Raw genomic sequence first — 19,705 nt, forward strand, 5'->3', positions numbered from 1 at the left:
CCCCCATAATAAATAACTGTTATTTTACGGTTTCCTTGTGCGATGCCTTTTTTCTTCCACCCCTCAGATGCCAAACAGCTCACATGGTGTCGCAGTTAGAATGTTCTAGAAGTGAAACAGGCAGCTGGTTAACAGCTGAATTTGGTTTTTAATGAAAGATTAACCGATTAGCTATGTACAAACTGTCTGTCCTTGTCTGTGTTTCCTCCAGCTAATTAGCTACCTGAATTGTCTCATGCTGTGAGAGTGTGAGCCCCTACCTCATGACCTGTGTCTCCTGGGTTGGACTCTAGGCTCCCCCACGTGCCCGGAACTGGATGCGTAGATGGAAGGAAGCCGCCAGATTTCGCCCATTGACTGACACCTAGCTTATTGTGTCCAGTGGTATTTATCTGTCCAAAGGGTCTGTGTTCCAGTTCATCACACAGAAGAAACCTCTCTTCTCACCATAGCTTAAGAGCTTCTGTAAAAATCTGGTCTCTGCAGCATGGCTCTGCTGTCATTGTAAAAATAAATCGGTTCTGTGGAAACTTCACGCAGAAAAGCGATATGAATAAAATGCCTGATCTTCCCTGACCGGAAATTATTTTATTATTTTTTTCTCCTTGCTCCTGGGTCTGTTCAGGCACCTTCTTGTCATGGTAAGTGGCATATTATTATAAAAGGCTACGTTTCTCTCGAGTCCGGCACTCATCAGCCGTCTCTCCCAGCAGCTGGAGACCAGAATCGATTTGATCTGTGGGATTCGTGGAAAGTTCTGGGGATGAGGTAAATCCGTTCTTTGTGTCGGTGTTTGTTTTCCTGTTCTTGTCATCGCTGAGGGGGTGGCGCCCTTCTGTGTGCATGCTACTGGGCTGCCGCAGGAGAGATGGCAAGTGGGTGTCCTTTTTACTTTCATTTTCAAGCTTAATTCTTCTCAGTCTCTGAGGTAAGGTGAGGTACCGTCAGGAAGGTTTTACACCTTCCTTATATTTCGGTGGGTTTTCTGGGGGTGGGAGTGGGGATGAGTATACAAGGGCAATAGCCTCATGGAAGTTTCAATCACAAAAGTGCGTTCTGAGGGCAGAATGAAAGATGGTTGTCTCTCTAGAGGAGGTCGGTCAAAGATGTCTGATTGGTTGGTAACACTTCTACAATGTGATTGGTTCAGAGAGATAACCAATCACTTTACGTTCTGCCCTCAGAACTTTTTTTGAGTAAGTTTAACTTCCATTGCCTGGTGATGGCGCCATTTTACCTTTGATTTCCCTCCCAACCCCCCGGCTTGTGTCTTTGTCGTCATGCTTCATCACAATAGCGCAGCCATGTCTGCCAGGCAGAGTTGGGCTACTGCTTGAAAACCACTCGCATTTAATTAGGCAGCCATTTAAATCGATGTTTCTCAGTGCTTAATGTGTTCAGCTTGTTTCTGTCCATATATCCATATTTCCATAAAGTATTTGAGGGAAAGCAATTGTTTCATCCATCCATCCATTTTCCAAACCGCTTATCCTACTGGGTCGCGGGGGGTCCGGAGCCTATCCCGGAATCAATGGGCACGAGGCAGGGAACAACCCAGGATGGGGGGGCCAGCCCATCGCAGGGCACACTCACACACCATTCACTCACACATGGACACCTACAGGCAATTTAGCAACTCCGATTAGCCTCAGCATGTTTTTGGACTGTGGGGTGAAACCGCAATTGTTTTATTGAAATGGAATTATAGATCTTGTTGCATTTCTTTTTAGGAAAAAAAATCTTTGTATAAACTATGAGTAAACATGGACTTGCTATAAAAGCCCCCCACCCCACACACACACACTTCCAAAGAGCCCCAGAAATAGAGGCGGCCCCCTGACAATAGTGTGTTTGTGAAGCCGTATTCGCTGAAGCCCCTTAAATCCTCTTCCCTAGTTCCAAGCCCAAAGACCTTCTTTTCAGATGCTAATGCCTTCAAGATCTCAGTCGACGTGCCGATTCAGAGTATCACCCCGGGCACACTTCCTGTCTGGGAGAAGCAGTGGCTTTTAAGCACCCCCCCTCCACATATCTCAATCCAGGGCTGATTTGCAGCTAGTGGGAATGAGAACTTTAGGAAGGACCACCAATGAACGTCATCTCTGGTCTACGGTCAACTGGTCAATGTTATTTCACTACCTGTACCCATAAGCTTAAACATGCTCCATCCAGAAGTCTGTCAAAGTCTCACACTCACAGTCAATTCTGTTCTAGAATCTTCTGTTGCCAGTTGTGAATGCTATCTGTGTACCCCTCAGCCCCCAGCAAGAAATTGGCCATCCAGCTGCACCTGCTTGTGACATTGACAGACCCCCCATTTGTTTCCATCCTGAATGATAATGATCCCTTTGCTTAAATCGCGATACTGTGTCTGCATTGAGACCAGTAAAAGTGCTCTGAAAATCTGTTGCAGCAGTGCATTCTGGGAGTTTGAAATGCCCAGAACAGAATAGGTAAGGCACTTTCTAAGAAGCATTCAGAATTCCACAGTATACCCTGTGATTTCTGGGTATCCCATGAAAGGCGTCTCCTGCTCATGTTTCCAGTCCAGTTTTTCCCAATTTCCTGATTTTTCCTCCCAACAAAATAACTGGAAGAACCAAAATGGCCAATCAGTTAGTGAACTAGGAGGAATACTTCCTAAATGCCCGATTATGCATCCCGCTTCTCCAGACGTGTTATGAGCCCTACAATCCACATAATGATGATGCTTTTCACTTGTCCCAGTTATAAATTGACTCATCGGTTATCTCACAGATGCACTCGGCCCAAAATGCTAATTAAGCTGCTTATTACTGAATGGTCAAAGACAACTTTTTTTTTGTTGTGTTTGTATTAATGGGCAAAATTAATAATTAAATCCATCCATGATATTTTTAGGATGGTTTTCAGTTTACTTCCTGTTTGCTGATCTTTAAAATTGCAATTTACTGGTGTGGTGCCATCATTCATTGCGATAACATTAGCACATTGCACACATGACCTGTTTTTCAACAGGGGATTTATATATAAAATGATATGCAGGCAGTTTAAAAATTGGGGGAAAAAAAACTCTTTATCTGCAAGGCTTTAAATTTCTGATGATTTGCTGCGTACTTCCTAGATGTCAGAGATCGATAAAGATTAGCAGCCCATCTTGCAGTCTAACTGACTGATGCTTGGTCTCCGCAGAGACAGAGAAACTCCTCCTTGGAACCCGAGACCCAGTCCAGGTTGATGCTGTGAAGCAGGTGGCCGTGTGAAGGGCACTGTTTGCGGCGATCCTGCCCCCTGCTGGCCCCAGGATGTAGGCTGAAATCCTGAGCAGTTTGCCATCTCTGTGTGACCCCTGCATAGCCTGTGTGCAGGAGGCTGATTCCTGCCATTTCCTGGTAAGGTTACCCATGAATACAGGACTGGATGGTGAGGATGGAGAGAACCCCGTCCGGAAGCAGGTCCCTGAGAAGACGTGAAGGCTGCGGCCGTTCCGGAAAGTTCCATCATAAAACAAAGACGTTACATGGAAGTTGGCCCCATTTATTTGCCAAAATTAATGCCTTTGTCCTCTATATATTGCATTTTTTTTTCCTCACTAAATAATGTATCCATCTAACACTAGGGTAAAATAATCTGTTTAACAGCAGTGTTGACCTTTAGATGACCCCTGCTGAAGCGGCGCGGAGCCTGGAGTCGCCCCTCTGTCTGCTGTCAGCGTGCTGGAGGGATGATACTGTCACTGGAGAAGCGTTTGCCTTGGACGTCCATGGAGCACTGGGGGGGAGGGGGAGGAGGGGGGAGCTGAAGGAGAGCAATCGGATCACCTTTGCACAGCAAGGTGGTCAGGCAGACTGGGGGCATGGATCCCTGCGGAAAGAGAGACGTGCAGAGTAGAGCCGCGTCTGAACGCAAGACTGCAGATTTTGATTGGACAATTGTAACTCTGTTACAGCTGCACCTCTCTCCACTGGTCATTTAACAGAATGTTTATAAGCCCATTCTGTAAGCCAAGACTGCAAGGTCGACCACTGTTTACAGAGTGGTATCTTCCGTACACCATCAGCATATCTGCCGACCGTTTCATTGTAGACGCTCCAGAGGGCCGCCAGGGCTGAAGGTCCTTGTTTTGAAATCCAAAAGTTATGGCACAAAGTATTTTTCATAAACTGCTTAAGTACGCCATCCAGCTGCATAAATCCGAACAAACGGCAGCAGCTATGCCTATTTCGGGAGCTGGTCTTGCCTTTCAGGGTTCGAAGCTTCCCCTGTGCTCCTCTGTGGCCTTCTGCTCGCTGTGGAGATTCTGTTGCGCCTGGCCTCAGCTCCCCTGCGCTTACGGGTGCTCCCCCTTAGAACCCATTCCGGTACCCTGCGACCCTCGTCTTTTCAATGAAAAAAAGTGTACTAATTAAGGAAATCGCAGTGATGTTTTTGGACACTTTACTGAAACCGTGGGGAAATTCTCTTTTGCCAACCCCATTTTGTTCCCCGGGACATCCATGTATGTAACAGCAAGCTTGGCACCGGACGGATATCATGGAGCTGGGTATTTAAGGGCCTTGTTCAAGGGTCTGCCGACATGTGACTAATCTGTCAAATCCAGGCTTGAACCAACAACCCTCCAATCACAAGTCCAGAGGCTTAGCCCACTGGGCCATGATCCATATCATATCGTTGTGTTATCGTGATCAAAAGTTTAATGCAGAGCGTTTTTGTTAGCCTACTTTCAAGGTAGATTTATTAGCATTTGAGAATCTAATTTCAGTGTTGAATGGACATGTTTGTAATGACGTGTGTGTGGAGCTGTGATTGGCCCACCTGGGCCTCTGTCATATAAATCATACAGCTGAAATTGCCGGTTTATTCCAGTGGTGATACGGTCCATAAAGGAGGGCAGGCTGGTCATAACAGCTGGCAGTTACTGTGATGATAAACTTACAGAAAGTAATGAGTCTGTACATTTCAAGGCTGTATATCGTAACATTAAAAACGTCTATGGTGCTGAACGGAGCAGCACTGCACCTTGTAGGTTACTGTAGGGGAAACGGGCGTCTTCAATCGCTTTCATTCTCGTTCCTCACTCCGACAACAAAACAAGCTAAAACTTGCTTGGAGTCTGTGACAGATCGAGCCAAGTCATTGTCAATTGGCGTGACAGAGTCTAGGTTTAAAGCAAAGCCGTGGCATAAGGATGGGAGTTTTCTAAAGGAAATCTTCTAAGGAGAAAAAAAAAACTCGATTCACATTATTCCAGGAAATGAGGAGGCGTTCTGCGTAATTTTCCACCGAAGTTCAATTTACTGCCAGTTTAGTCACAGCAGAACAAGCTGGATCTCCAGCCAGGACAGAAGGTTGGGGGGAATCTGTGAGCCCCGTACCTCCTTCACTGTCCCCCAGAAGGCCAGGCACACGGCCTGTGAGGGCGGCGGTGCCACGCAATCTGATTAGGTGGTTTAGCGGCGGCAGATCAGCGCAGAAGCGACACGGGAATCCAGTGAGCGGGATCAGTGAAGCGTGAAGCTTCACGATTTGCATTGCAGAGGAAGCAGGGAGAGCAGCTCAGACTCAGTCGAGGGTGACGGATGATGGGGACGGGCGAGGTATGAAATGCTAATTACCACAAGCAGAAGTGCAGAAAGAAAATGGAAAACAGTTCTGGCTGGGAGCGTCGAAGAGGTGTGCGCCGAAATGTGACTTTCAGCAGTGCCGTCCCCCCTGAGACGTTTCGCTTGAAAAATCGTGGAGACGTGCAGAGAGAAAGCCTGCGTGGTGTCTTACTGTGGCTCCTCTGCAGGGCCACACCCAAACGCGTGTTTGATTTAACGGCCCCTGAACACAGACACCCCTCCAAAAACAACACCCCAGGGAGGGTAAATGATGCAAGAGATCGCACGCACAAGATCATTTAAGAATAATTGTAAAAGAAAGCAATTAGACATAAATTGCTGCGCTATTTACCATGATATTTATGATAATGTGATGTCTGTAAATATAAGCACTTTCATGTGGCTTTCTGCTACATTAGCGTGTGTTTCAGTGCATCTCACGGTGCCCATTGATTTTATATACCCCGACTATCCTCTCCTACCTCTGAAGGGAGCTCTTATTTTCATACAGTGCTGGTTCTACTGAAAAATGCTAAATCGATGCAGAGCAAACCAGTACTCCTCCACTCGGCCTGAAGCTCCCATCGCGGTCTGAAATGTCTGCTCGCAGTCTGAAGCTCTCAATGCAGTTTGAAATGCATGCACACAGTCTGAAGCTCTCAATGAGGTCTGAAATCCCTGCACTCTGAAGCTCTGAACGTGGTCTGAAATGCCTGCACACACTCTGAAACTCTCAACATGGTCTGAAATGCCTGCATGTGGTCTGAAGCTCTCTATGTGGTCTGAGATGTCTGTATGCTGTCTGAAGCCCTCAACACAGTCTGAAACGAATGCACGTGGCCTAAAGCTCTCAATGCGGCCTGAAATGTCTGCATATTGTCTGAAGCTCTCCATGTGGCCTAAGACGCCTGTATGCGATCTGAAGCTCTCACTGCAGTCTGAAATGAATGCATGTGGCTTGAAGCTTTTAATGTGGTCTGAAATGCCTGCATACACTCTGAAGCTCTCAACGTGGTCTAAAATATCTCCAGTCTGAAGCTCTCTATGTGGATGTGGTCTGAGATGCCTGTATGTGGTCTGAAGCTCTCTATGTGGTCTGAAACACCTGCATGAAGTTTGAAGCTCTTGATACAGTCTGAAATGCCTGCATGCAGACTAAAGCTCTTGACACAGTATGAAATGCCTGGATGCAGTCTGAAGCTGTCTATATGGTCTGAAATGCCTGTACACAGTCTGAAGCTCTCAATGTGGTCTGAAATGCCTGCATGCGATCTGAAGCTCTTGATGCAGTCTGAAGCTCCTAAGGTGGTCTAAAATGCCTGCATGCTGTCTGAAGCCCTCAACACAGTCTGAAAAGTCTGCATACGGTCTGAAGCTCTTGACACGGTCTGAAATGCCTGCATGCAGTCTGAAGCTCTTGATGCAGTTTGAAATGCCTGCATGCAGTCTGAAGCTCTCGATGCAGTTTGAAATGCCTGCATGCAGTCTGAAGCTCTTGCCGAGGTCTGAAACACCTGTATATGGTCTGAAATGCCTGCACATGGCCTGAGACACTTGCATGAAGTCTGAAGCTTTCAATGCAGTTTGAAATGAAATATTGCGGTCTGAAGCTCTAGACGCAGTCTGAAACATCTGCACACAATCTGAAGCTCTCAATGCAGTCTGAAACGTCTGAATGCAGTCTGAAACTCTCTGGATGGTGCTGCAGTGCAGCCAGTTGGTGTGTGATGTTCACCACAAGGTCCACCTGTCTGCACAGAGCACAGGCTGCCAGAGTCCTACTAAAATCCCTTGTGAATCTTGGCAGGATGCCCCCTGCCAGCCCTGGCACTGAACATACCCCCTGAACCTGCACCCACAGAGCACCCATAAGGCAGGACCGAGTGGTCTGTGGGCAAAACCATCTTAACCAAACACTGGGTGATTTTGCCCACATGTGCAGGATACAATGCAAGACAAAAACTGCCTCTAGACTTAAAACACTGCAAAATTCATAAACAAGTCATTTCCCTCTCAGGAACTACAAAGGAGCATGAGCTGATTCCACAAAGCCCATCAAGCCAGAGAAACAACCATCACAGAGCACGTCCAGCATTTTATCAGTGTAAATCAGGACGTTTGCAAAGTGGATGACACTGAGTGCTACATGGTATTTAGCCTATATATACTGGTGTATAGTTTATATATACTGGTATATAGTCTATATATACTGGTGTATAGGTTATATATACTGGTATGTAGGCCATATATACTGGTGTATAGGTTATATATACTGGTATGTAGTCTATATATACTGGTTTTATTGGTTATATATACTGGTATATAGGCCATATATACTGGTATGTAGGCCATATATACTGCTGTATAGGTTATATAGGTATATATACTGGAATGTAGGCTATATATACTGCTGTATAGGTTATATAGGTATATATACTGGAATGTAGGCTATATATACTGGTGTATAGGTTATATAGGTATATATACTGGTATGTAGGCCATATATACTGCTGTATAGGTTATATAGGTATATATACTGGTATGTAGGCTATATATACTGCTGTATAGGTTATATAGGTATATATACTGGTATGTAGGCTATATATACTGGTGTATAGGTTATATAATGCCGAGGTGGGAAATAAAGGCTGGCCCACCTGGAAACGTCCCAAAGGCCAGTCCCTGCCTGCTTAATGCTCTGAAAACATTTTCAGACCTGCACCATGAAGGGATGCATTCATTTGTACCTGTAACCCTTTTACAAATCGCAAAACACACTGATAGATCATACAGATAGACAAGCTTCCCATTTACCTTAGATGCCCTTTAAATGCTTTCTGCTTAGATGTGAAGTCTCCTTCTGAGGTGCTTATATAACCTCCTATCAGCGTTTCTCTTAAACTTACTCATTTTACTCTTAATGACCAAAACTGCAATCTGACGCTCTACGGTACCTTATCCGCGGAAAACAGCAGTAGATGCGCGTCTGTTAGTTGATGATGTTGTGAATAATTGATGCTTTGGGGGCAGCTCTACTGGGAAGTTAAAAATACATTGAATTGGACTTAATATGCAGTGAGTGACAGCATAAGCATCTCTCACATGAGAGCAGAGGATTCTGGGAAAAGTCATTTTCTTTAAAGATTTATTGCTGGAAAGTGGGTCTGCAGCCGCAAGCTTCTAAGTGTGACATTTGTTCAGATTTTGTTTGCGATGATGGTGCCGGCTGTCCCACGGTCGACCCAAAGATCAGGGGCTGCAGGTCCAGCGATTCACCATGAAACAGTCGTATATTCAGCTAATACATCATGAGGAAATGAGCGTGGCATGTTTGATTTCGCAGGGATAGGTGTACTGACAGCCGCTTTTCTCCAAAGAATAAAACACTCATTGGACAGCGTTCCTCAGTGTGGATCAGAGAACTGTCTGGGTTGGATGGCGGTTCCCACACAGGCTTTTGTCCGTTCTATCTGGAAACATACTCTTTTCCTCTGAAAATAAGAGGTACTGACCACTGTCAGACACCTTCACTACACCCAGATAGCCAAAGCAAATTGTTAGCAGGGTGCAACCAGGGATCAGTAGCAGTAACTCCTACTCCTGCATGCAGAATGATGCACAGGAAACAGCAACAGAGCTTAAACCCAAAAATCGGTTATGTAACTGAAAGGTGACTAATATTCCAACAAAACTGTTACCGTGGGCAATCTAAGAAACCCACGAACACTTACACTCGATACCCAGCAACACTGGGACCCCCTGCTAAAGGCTGGATTTCACTTTTCACTCTCCACTAATGGTCTGAAAAACAGGGTGTGGATTCGTGTGTGCTCACAAAACCAGCCGTTTTTTAACCTTTTGATTCTGAAGCATTGAAACTGACGCACAATGTATGATTATGTAACTTCATCGGACGGACAGGCAGCTGTCAGCGTTTCAGTGCGTGCTGAAGCTCAGAGACACGTTTTGCTTGCAAAGTCTTTCAGGGTATAACGGCGCACGTCACCAATAGCCGTGAGGGGTGGGTGAGGTTTCAGGGGTGTTGTGAGCCTGTTGACATCATGCAATTGCTTGAAACTGATAATAAGCTCTTGGCATTACAGGTTTTTTTTTTCCACCAGCCTCCAGAGGATTTTTCGGGTTTTATTTAACTGCCAGTGTTTTAGCCAGTTTTTTTTTCTTTCCTGTGCATAACACTCATGCGTAAGTCCTCAACAAACCTACACATTTCATTAACAGTTTCGTTTTAGTATGCGGGGGGGGGGGGGGGGGGGGTGGATTTCATTATTTCAGAGGGATTTTCTTTCATTAACTCACCAAGCCCATGAGCAGCAGTCGGAGAATATGGTGGAAGCTTTGAAATGGTAAAATAAATAAATACATAAATCATAAGCGATGGCGTGATATGCTTCTCAAAGCCAACAGCCAACGGATCTATTTTTAGCCCGTAGGAGAGGCCTACCAGAAATGAGAAGCCTAGCTATCGGATCAATTCACCTGCGAGCGCTTATTCTGTCTACATAAGATATTGGATGACACACTTATGTTTTATTTTAATTATTTATTTTGCAGCGACGTCAATCCATACTTTCAAGCTAGAGTTAATAAATGGAAAGTCACTGGAGGTTTGAATTGGATTCTGCGTTTTCTCCCTTTATAGATTCCATCTGTGCAGAACGAATTAGGCCCGATTTCTCAAAAAAAACGCGCATAAATCAATAGTACAGAAGGCCTTTGTTGAGAGCAATGCTTTCTTTTATGTAAATGAAGAACTCATTGCCTGTGAGCCTTTAACCCCAGATGCACCCTCGCGTAGTAGAGGTCAGGTCCCTCATAAGCGCTAAGCGGAGCACCTTCTTCCGGAAGGACGTCCCATTGTGTATCTTTAATGGGTAAATCTCCTTTTCTATGCCAAAGCATTACAATAGAGTTGAGGAATTATGCTTCTGGAGGGGGGTCGATTCCTCCCTTTGTGGCTGTGAACTTGACAGGCGAATATTGATCCAGGGTCACTGTCAGCAGAGATGAGAGGTCCCTCTGGTCTGTAAAAATGGGTGTGACACCACCCTCGTCTGATCGGTTTCCGGCTCTGGCTGACGCAGAGGACTTTCTCACCTGGAATGTGACTCTCTTTGAGGTAAACAGGTAATCCCACGTAGCGGGTGGAGATCGTTCTCTGGATTATATAAATCCTTGTCAGAGACTTCAGCATCCGCCTCTGCAAGGTGCACTGCCAGTCTTTCGCACTGGTGCAATAACTGGCAAAAGGCAGACAGATTTCAAGTAAACATTTGTCCTCTTCATCGCACTGTTTCCTAACTGGTTATTTAAGGTTACCCACCCATCCATCCATACATATATACATCCATCCATTTTCCAAACCGCTTATCCTACTGGGTTGTGGGGGGTCCGGAGCCTATCCTGAAAGCAATGGGCATGAGGCAGGGAACAACCCAGGATGGGGGGCCAGCCCATCGCAGGGCACTTCAATTAGCCTCAGCATGTTTTTGGACTGTTAGGGGGGGGGGGGGGACTGGAGTACCCGGAGGAAACCCCATGATGACATGGGGAGAACATGCAAACTCCACACACATGAAACCCGGGTCCCAGAGGGGTGAGGCAACAGTGCTAACCACTGCACCACCATGCCGCCCCCAGTGCTAACCACTGCACCACCATGCCGCCCCCAGTGCTAACCACTGCACCACCATGCCGCCCCCAGTGCTAACCACTGCACCACCATGCCACCCCCCATCCATACATCCATTTTCCATAAATGTTAATCCGCTGGAGGCACAGACATGGGACACCCAGCACAATACACTGTACATCATTTTAATGGGCATTTTGGTAATCCTGATATGCAGTCTGTTAAGCAGCATAACATGTGGGTCATTTACAGAGGTGGATAGTTCAGATCCAGAAAGTAAAAATCCAGGCCAATATTTTGTCTCAACCAACCAAATGATTTAAAGAAAAGTCACAGTCTCACAGTCACAAAGTGCTCAGCTGGTTGGTTAAAACAAAATTTTTAATTTCTGGCACTATCCACCTTTGTTCGTTTAATGTATCTGTATGTTGTCCCACCAGGGAACCGCCTCACTGGCACTCAACATGCACAGGAAAAGCCACCAATGTGTACAAATAAGAAGGTTTTGTACAGAGTCCGGTGGGTGTCGTCCTCTCCATGTTAGGACGGCAAATGCTTCCAGGTGCTGACGAACGCGGTGGGGATCAGCGAGTACGGTACTGTGCTGATGCTGTTCCAGCTGTCCGACGTGGGATCGTAGCAGTCCAGCGTCTTGCAGCGCTGCGTCCCGAAGTAGCCGCCCACCACGTACAGCTTGTTACCGGACGCCACAGCATGGCAGCTCATCCGTTTGGAGGTCATGTCCCCGACGCGCGTCCACTGCTTGCTGTCGCAGTCAAAGCGGTAGGCGCATGCAGCCGTAAACTCCGTGTCCCCGCCCATGATGAAAATCTGGCTGCCCAGGACGGCGGCTGCCGTGTATCGCCATGGCTGTGGGCACTCGGCCGCCACCGCCCAGCGGTTCTCGATGGGATGGTAGCACTGCACCTTGGGGGCGCCATCCCTGTGGAGCGTCGAGCCACCGAAGACAAAGAGCTTGAGCTTGGCGCTGACCACGGCGGCGTTACTCACGCCGTCCATCAGTGGAGCCGTCATCGCCCACTTGTTGGACATGGGGTCGTACCGCTCCACCTGCTTCAGCGACACCGACGGCGATGCGGGAAATACTCCCACAGTAGCCGTGTGCCCCCCCACCACATACAGTGAGTTCTCCAGTTCTGCCGAACCATGGCCAAAGCGAGCAATCAACATGGGGGCTCCTTTGGACCACTCTTCGCGTACTGTGTCGTAGATCCAGACGTCCTTGGAGACCCCATTCTCAGACCCCCTCCCCCCCGTCACGTAGACTTTGCAGCCAATGGCACAGGCGCTGAACTCCTTCCGGGGACTCGGAAAGTCCGATTTGGGGATGATTTGCTTGGCCTTGTGGTCCACCTGGTAGATCTTGTCGCACATGAAGGTCTGGCCACCTAGGATTAGTAGCGTGTGGCCGGCCTTGCGGGGACGGGCGTATGGGCTCATAACCACGCCATCATTCTGTAGGATCCTCCTCTTGCACCGCATGGCTTCCTCGACAATCTGCCGGCTCCGCTTGTCCGCCATGACCAACTCCTCACATGCCACCACCTCCACGAGGCACTCCGAGGGCAGCAGTGCCAGACGGATGCCACCCAGCAGCTCTGGGAAGTCTCCCCTGCGGTTGTCCAGGTCATGGCGCACCCATCGCAAGACGGCACCCACCACAACTCGCTCATCCTCGATCTCCAGCTCATCGCTGAGGATCAGGTCAAGTAGCTTATCTTTGGAGAGGTTGTAGAAGTCCTCAGTGTCTCGCACAGCTTCGAAGTGCAGCAGGCACATCCTCCAGGAGAGCTCGTATAGCCGCCTGCACTGGTGGGCATCCGAAAGCAACATCATGCCCAGGCAGTTGGTCACATGCAGGTTCTTCTCAAGGAACTCAGCGGCAGCATCTCGGATGTCGTGGAACTGTAGCATGTCTGCGACCTCTAGCAATGACTCTGCGTTCTCCTCGTCAATGATGACCCTTGACGAGTAGGCAAAGTCCAAGAGCACCTCCAGCACCTCGGGATGGACACTGTCACGGAAGTCCACCTCGCCGTCCAGGCTCTCCCGGAGACCCGCACCAAACATGGCCTCGAAGTAGCAGCTGCAGGCAGCCAGCACGGCACGGTGGCAGGAGAAAGAGCGTCCCCCTGCCCGTAGGGTCATGTCTGTGAACGTGCTCTCCTTGCGGAATGCATTGAGGTGCGCGAGCATGTCGTCAGCATGGGATGGCTTGTGGAAGAGTGAGATGTTGACGGAGCCCATGCTGCTGCGGGATTTCCGGTTTTCATGGTCGCTGACAGACATTTTGCCAGTCTCTGGAGGTCCCACGGTCTCTAGTTCTTCAGCTGGGGGGGGGGGGGGGGGGGGAGGTTCCATTAGATTCTTATGTATTTTTAACTAACAGAATTATTAACATTCTTAATCAGAAAGGACTACGAACCACTAAATGTTTGGTTGTGTTCCAATTGAAATGTCTGTAAAATTTTAAATCAAGGTTTAACTGGAACCTGTTTTTTTATACTCAAAACCAGCAGTGCTTACAGCTTGGAGATTCGCTCATTCTCTACTCTCGGTGCTATGCAGCGTCTAAAGCCAGTAGTAAAACGACTGACAACTAGTAGGGCTGGCATCCACATTAGCCCGTATGACAACGACAACAATATCTAGATAACACAAGACAGCTACAGCTCATGACAGGACAGAGGTTCCAGCTTATTTGGATGGTAACTGGGAACGAGCAGAGCTGTTTCCTCCCAAGCCTGAGAGTGAGTGCATCACAGACCACAGCCTTTGAGGAAGATCTCAGGAGGAGAGGAAGGAAGCTGTGCAGTCAGCTGTTACGGCCGGAGTCAGTGAGACACTGAGGTAACTTTGAGTCCTTTCCCACCTCTGGACCAGGGTCTGTTCTTTCAGTAACCGTCAGTAATCCAGAATTTACTCTTTGTGATGCTAATGGGACACCATCTGGCTCCCAGTCTGCCTGTGTACTCCAGGAAGAGGGATTCCCAAAGTCAGAAGATGCCCCCGATCTCAAATATTATTTCTGGGGGAAAAGTTTTTTTTTTCCCCATGAGGCTCTATGAGCTACGATGAAAATAAAGTTCATTCAAAAGCAAAACACACTGGAAAAACATCTTGCGAAATAAACGCTAACCACAACACAGATGGAAAAGGAATCGCAGCCCCCACCCACTACCCCCGACAAAAAGTACACGACGGAAAGAATTTTATTAATGTTCTCGGTTCTTGCTCCATATATTGATACACTGATACAAAAACGAGGAAATGCTGCTGAGATATCTGCAGGCATACGCAATGTAATCAGCTTTAGTGTATAGTGCACTTAATATTCAGGCGCCTTTGAAATTCGTAATATTTAACCGAAACGGCAACCGAGTTGCAACTGCGCATTAAACTACTGATATCATACAGCTAAACTTAAATGAAAAATACCCAGTATGTACGGTATTACGTTATTACGGTAATACACGGAAACAGAAAATTAACAGCGTTCGTTTATAAATTTGTTCAATATTTGGGCAAAATCTTAAAAACGCACAACACACCTGAGCCTCTAAGAGCTGCTCCTGGGCACTACAAGCTGTTGACATACAGAACATGCACAATAGCCTATTATACGTCACAAGAAAAGATGATTTTAAGTTTGTTCACATACGTAACACAATATTATATCACATAAAAAGACGATTTTAACTTTTTCCTTTACGACTTTTAAGTTCCGATAATCGACGGCCCCCGATATCCATTCCTTCCAAAACGAGACCTTAAAACTAGTAAAGGAAACATTTTTTAAAAAACCACCTGACATGCAGCGACATGCAGTGGGGATGCACTTACGCGCATTTGTTAAAGAGGGTTCCAGACTTTCGGCACAGTAAATGTTATCATCCCTGTGTGATGCCAGATGATCTTCCCTGCACAGCCTCCGGTCCCCCCGCTGCGCTTCGGGGAAAAGCGCAGCCGCTTGACGCTCCGGGGAAGCCTGTGATGCACGACTGACGGGCGGTATTTACCCAATCCGATCAAGGACCAACATGCCATGTGCGCTTTATTATCCAACAAATCAGATTTACCCTGGTTAAAAATGAAATTATCACCCCTTTTAGTATGTAGAAAATGTGCTTCAGGGAAAAAAATTGGATACTGCATGGTTTAGTTTGCGGATGCATTAATATAATACATATAGCCTGTATATAAACTTGGGTATACAAATGTGCTTCCTCACTGCTGGTGAATATTGTCAATATCGGCGATTATTATTTTGAAATGTATATTAATTACGGATGTATGACATCAGATATTTTTTTCGGGGCGCAAATTACACGCCAATTACACTGCACAAAAACGTAATCGTAAACGTAATAGGTATTGTATTGGTGTTCAGTACCCTCTAGCGGAGAAATACTGCTGTTGCACAGTTTAACATTCCGTATACTGAGTAGTAAAACCGTTGGAGTGGCTTGTGTTACTCGGACTCCCTTGACAGATTTTGGCGTGATCACTTTTTAACTTCGTCCTCTTATATATAAACATAATTACACGATATTTTTGCGTCTTGAGGTACATAGTATACTAAAATTCTGCTTATTATATGTTTATACGCAAGTACTCCAGTAGGCTTTTATCTATATAGTTAGGGATGTGAATGTAGCTATTTAAGAAAATACAACGATTCAACTATATATTTAACAATAATCTCTTATTTCAATGTGCGACCAGCTGCCCACTTAAGACAAAGAAATACAGTAACTGGAGCAGAAAACCTCCGTAGTGCGAGAAGAAAAAGGATGAAAATATTATTTGTGTCGTTAAAGGATTTCTGAACTCCCTTTCCTATATTTGACGGTTTTATAAATAAATCTCATATCCTTCGATTTAACTGCAGTTATATAAACACGTTTTTTTTCTTTGCATCACCCGGATTACTTGGGAATATTTGCACATTTCTCAGAAATTGGCAGGAATACGGATAGCGCTCATCGTCACTGGTCCCATCAATGACTACCGTAAAAAACCTGTTAGAAAGACACTGCAGTATTATTGTAGTATCGTAGGGTGGCCTACTGCACAAACGGAATCAACATACAGTGCAAACTTTGCATTTCTTCCACTGTGTGTGTGTCTGGGTCATGTATATATTACATTGTGGGGACCAAATGTCCCCCCCCCCAATGTGAACCAAAAAAAATGAGTCCTTTTGATTTTGTGGGAACCATTTTTTTCAATCCTCACAAGGGCGAATTAATTTCTATAAAAATCTGTGCAATCAAAAACTAAAAATGCCAAAACTCTTGTATTTTGTTTGGTGACTTATGGTTATAGTTAGGGCTGGGTGGGGGTTAAGGTTGTCATAATTAGCATTAGCTCCCATAGAAATGAATGAGCGGTGCCCACAAAGATATGACTACACGACTGTGTGTGTGCGCGCGTGTGTGTGTGTGTGTGTGTGTGTGTGTGTGTGTGTGTGTGTGTGTGTGTGTGCGCGTTTGGGGCTCACGGATTCTGATTATGGCAATTATTATTGTTATTATTGTAAAGGGGGGGGACATTTTAGCCTACAGTTGGGTTTGTTGGGGAGCTTGGAGAAAGATTGGTGTTAGTTCCTTTGATATATTTCTATTAAACTTTGATCTTGGGATTGATTTTGGGATTGATTTTGATCTTTATCTCGATCTTGATCTTGACTTGGACTGACTGCCCTTTTTGGATTGTGATTTGACTTTCTTGTTACCTTATTGTCTGTGTATTTCGCGTTAGTGCCTGGTTAATTCTGTATACACCAAGAGTAGGGAGTGCTTGTCTTTTTGGTTTCTGTCTATATGTCTTTGCATCGTGTTATTTTGGCTACTTAAGCAGTTAGGATAGTGTTTGTCTTTTATTTGGTTTTTCCTTTGGTTTAGGGCAGGGGTGTAAAACTCCAGTCCTGGGGGGCCTGAGCCCCATGTAGCTTAGTTCTTTCCCCGTTCCCACACAAATAATTTAGCTCAAGAGATGTGTGGTAATTAGCACAAGGAGTTGAATCAGGTGTGTTAAATGAGGGGAAACCCAAAAATGTGCAGGGCTCCGATCAGTTGTTGTTCTGACTTTGGTAGATTAATTACTGTTGGTGTGTCTTTCATGTCAGCCCCAAAACAGCTGTTTGTCCAGCTTGTTCTTTCCTGAGGGTGTTGATATACCCCTTTTTTCAGTCCCTGTCGTGGAGATTTGTTCGCTGTCTCATCAGATGCAAAAAAAAGTACATTATTATTATAGTTTCTTCGAACAGTGAAATCCTACTGCAGAAAATAAAAGAAATTGCAGTATCACCTGCCACCAGGGGGCAGTAGAGTTACGAGCTGTTCTACATTAATGTTTCATGTCTAATATCGGCATATATATAGTCGATATATATAGAGTTGGCCAGATCAGCATGCAGTGATACAAGTAGTGGAAAGAGATACGGGAAAGTGATTATGGTGCTTTTTACTTTTGTGAAGTTACATATGGGTTCACTTGCGGAAAATATCATTAAGAGTAACCGAGCTATTCACGGTTAATTCGTATAGTGCTCCGGCCCGTTTCGCTTGTACATCCATGTGAGGTTAGAGATAAATTACAAGCAAAAGTGAAGATCCGAAGCAGTGGAGCTCATTAGCGCAAAACCGACCCGACAGCCATGAAAAGAGCGTGGACCAGAAATGGGACCCTGTACTTTCTGGGGCTACGCTTCGTACTTTCAACATAGCTGGCCTCGCGGCTTACAGAAAAGCACTTAAGTCAGTCGTCCTGCGGTGGTTTAGCAGTCCCATATTTAGATGTCGAATGCCAGCCTCTGAAATTGAATAATGTGTTGAGAACAGGCGGCTATCTGGAGGACACGGCGATACGAACAGCTGCTGGGATATCACTGCTATCAGTGCGGGATTTAAGGGACCTTGCTAATTTTAACATATCACAGCCAGCACAGAAAAAAATAATTACTTTGGAAAACCTTTTCACTTAGGTGTTAAACTCAAAGCTTTTTATCCGAGCTTGCAAGATTACCCTTAGCGCAGATGCTGGTGTGCCAACCCCTTGTATATTAAAACCATTTTGGTGGAAGGTCATGTCAGAATTAAAGTTTAGGGTAATATCTGCTGTGCAGTCATTTCAGGTCCCGACCTGTAGTAAACGTTTTTATTATTATTATTATTATTATTATTATTACTGCTCAGGTTTCCTGCATTAACCACACCTCCCTGCCCAGTCATTTTAAGCTGGAATCGCACTTGTTTGTTTTTCGTATTTCTCCTTTATTCCTGTGTGTGCCGCCTTGACTGTCAGTTCCTTTGTGTTTTTAAGGTGGGCATGACCAAACACACAAACGAGTCTAATTCTGTGTACGTGAAGGTCTACCCGGTGCTCTGATTGCTACCGTCACTTATCATTTTAACGAACTGCGCTGGCGGTGATTCTACATAAATATAATCTGAATTGATTTGCATTAAAATGTTGACACCTTTTCCAAAATTAGACGCTGAATGTAGATTTTGGTCTTTTATCTGCATTGCACAGATTCTGCAGTATTATAATACGAGCTCATCGACTTTGTTATCTCATATAATTTCAACGTTCTTTATGTGCACATAATGTCTTTACTGTACAATCAGAGCAGATGTCTTTGAAATCTCAGTATCATGAATTTATAAGCTCTGCTGTTATAAGAATAACAACATGAATCTGTGCCTTAATGAAATAACACATTCCAAACTCCAAAAAGTATATCGTAAATAAAGTTAGCACTATGCATACACAGTTTATGATGCACAGAACAACCGGATTTTTGGACTGCAGTTTCGCCTCAGCTGTAGCCTTCAGCAACTTAGTGATATGGGACTGATGTTGAAATAATAGTAGACTTTTGGTCATGTTTAGTCTTTAGTTACTTAATGGAATTTGATATACACTCGACTATTGTTGGACTAACATTGGACTAGCGTTTGGGCTAACCTTGGGCAACAATGGACTAAGTTTGGACTAGCCTTGGGCTAACATTGGGCTAATTTTGGACTAGCCTTGGGCTAAGATTGGGCTAACTTTGGACTAGCCATGGGCTAACTTTGGACTACCCTTGGGCTAACATTGGGCTAACTTTGGACTACCCTTGGGCTAACATTGGGCTAACTTTGGACTACCCTTGGGCTAACATTGGGCTAACTTTGTACTAGTGTTGGGCTAGCATTGGGGTAACGTTGGACTAGCGTTGGGCTTTGGTTTCTGCCCAGCTTTATTCTTAAGCTCCTTAAATCTGTTGCCACTGTTTGCCTGCATTGGCAGTTCCTGCCCAAACGCTGTGCTGACAGGGTCCTGGCAGGGTACAAAGTTCTTAGGGATAATTGGACCTGTCTCCCAAGCTGTGCCCAACCTCTGTGGGCTCTGTCCCTGTCACATGCTAGGAGAAGATGGCTAGGCAAAATACTTTGCATTT

The 19,705-nt window shown here is 45.6% G+C and overlaps 1 protein-coding gene across 1 annotated transcript; it reads right to left on the reverse strand.

Moving 5' to 3' along the window:
- Positions 1-11,403: 11,403 nt before the first annotated feature.
- LOC125704225 (kelch-like protein 25) lies at positions 11,404-15,348 on the reverse strand. The gene is made up of 2 exons (XM_048969606.1): positions 15,097-15,348; positions 11,404-13,583 (listed from the first exon to the last, which is right to left on the reverse strand). The coding sequence occupies exon 2, from the start codon at positions 13,540-13,542 to the stop codon at positions 11,773-11,775; it is 1,770 nt and encodes a 589-aa protein (XP_048825563.1). The 5' UTR covers positions 13,543-13,583; positions 15,097-15,348; the 3' UTR covers positions 11,404-11,772.
- Positions 15,349-19,705: the final 4,357 nt, after the last annotated feature.

This window comes from Brienomyrus brachyistius, chromosome 11 (assembly GCF_023856365.1).
Source record: "Brienomyrus brachyistius isolate T26 chromosome 11, BBRACH_0.4, whole genome shotgun sequence".
In the NCBI taxonomy this organism is placed as follows: domain Eukaryota; kingdom Metazoa; phylum Chordata; class Actinopteri; order Osteoglossiformes; family Mormyridae; genus Brienomyrus; species Brienomyrus brachyistius.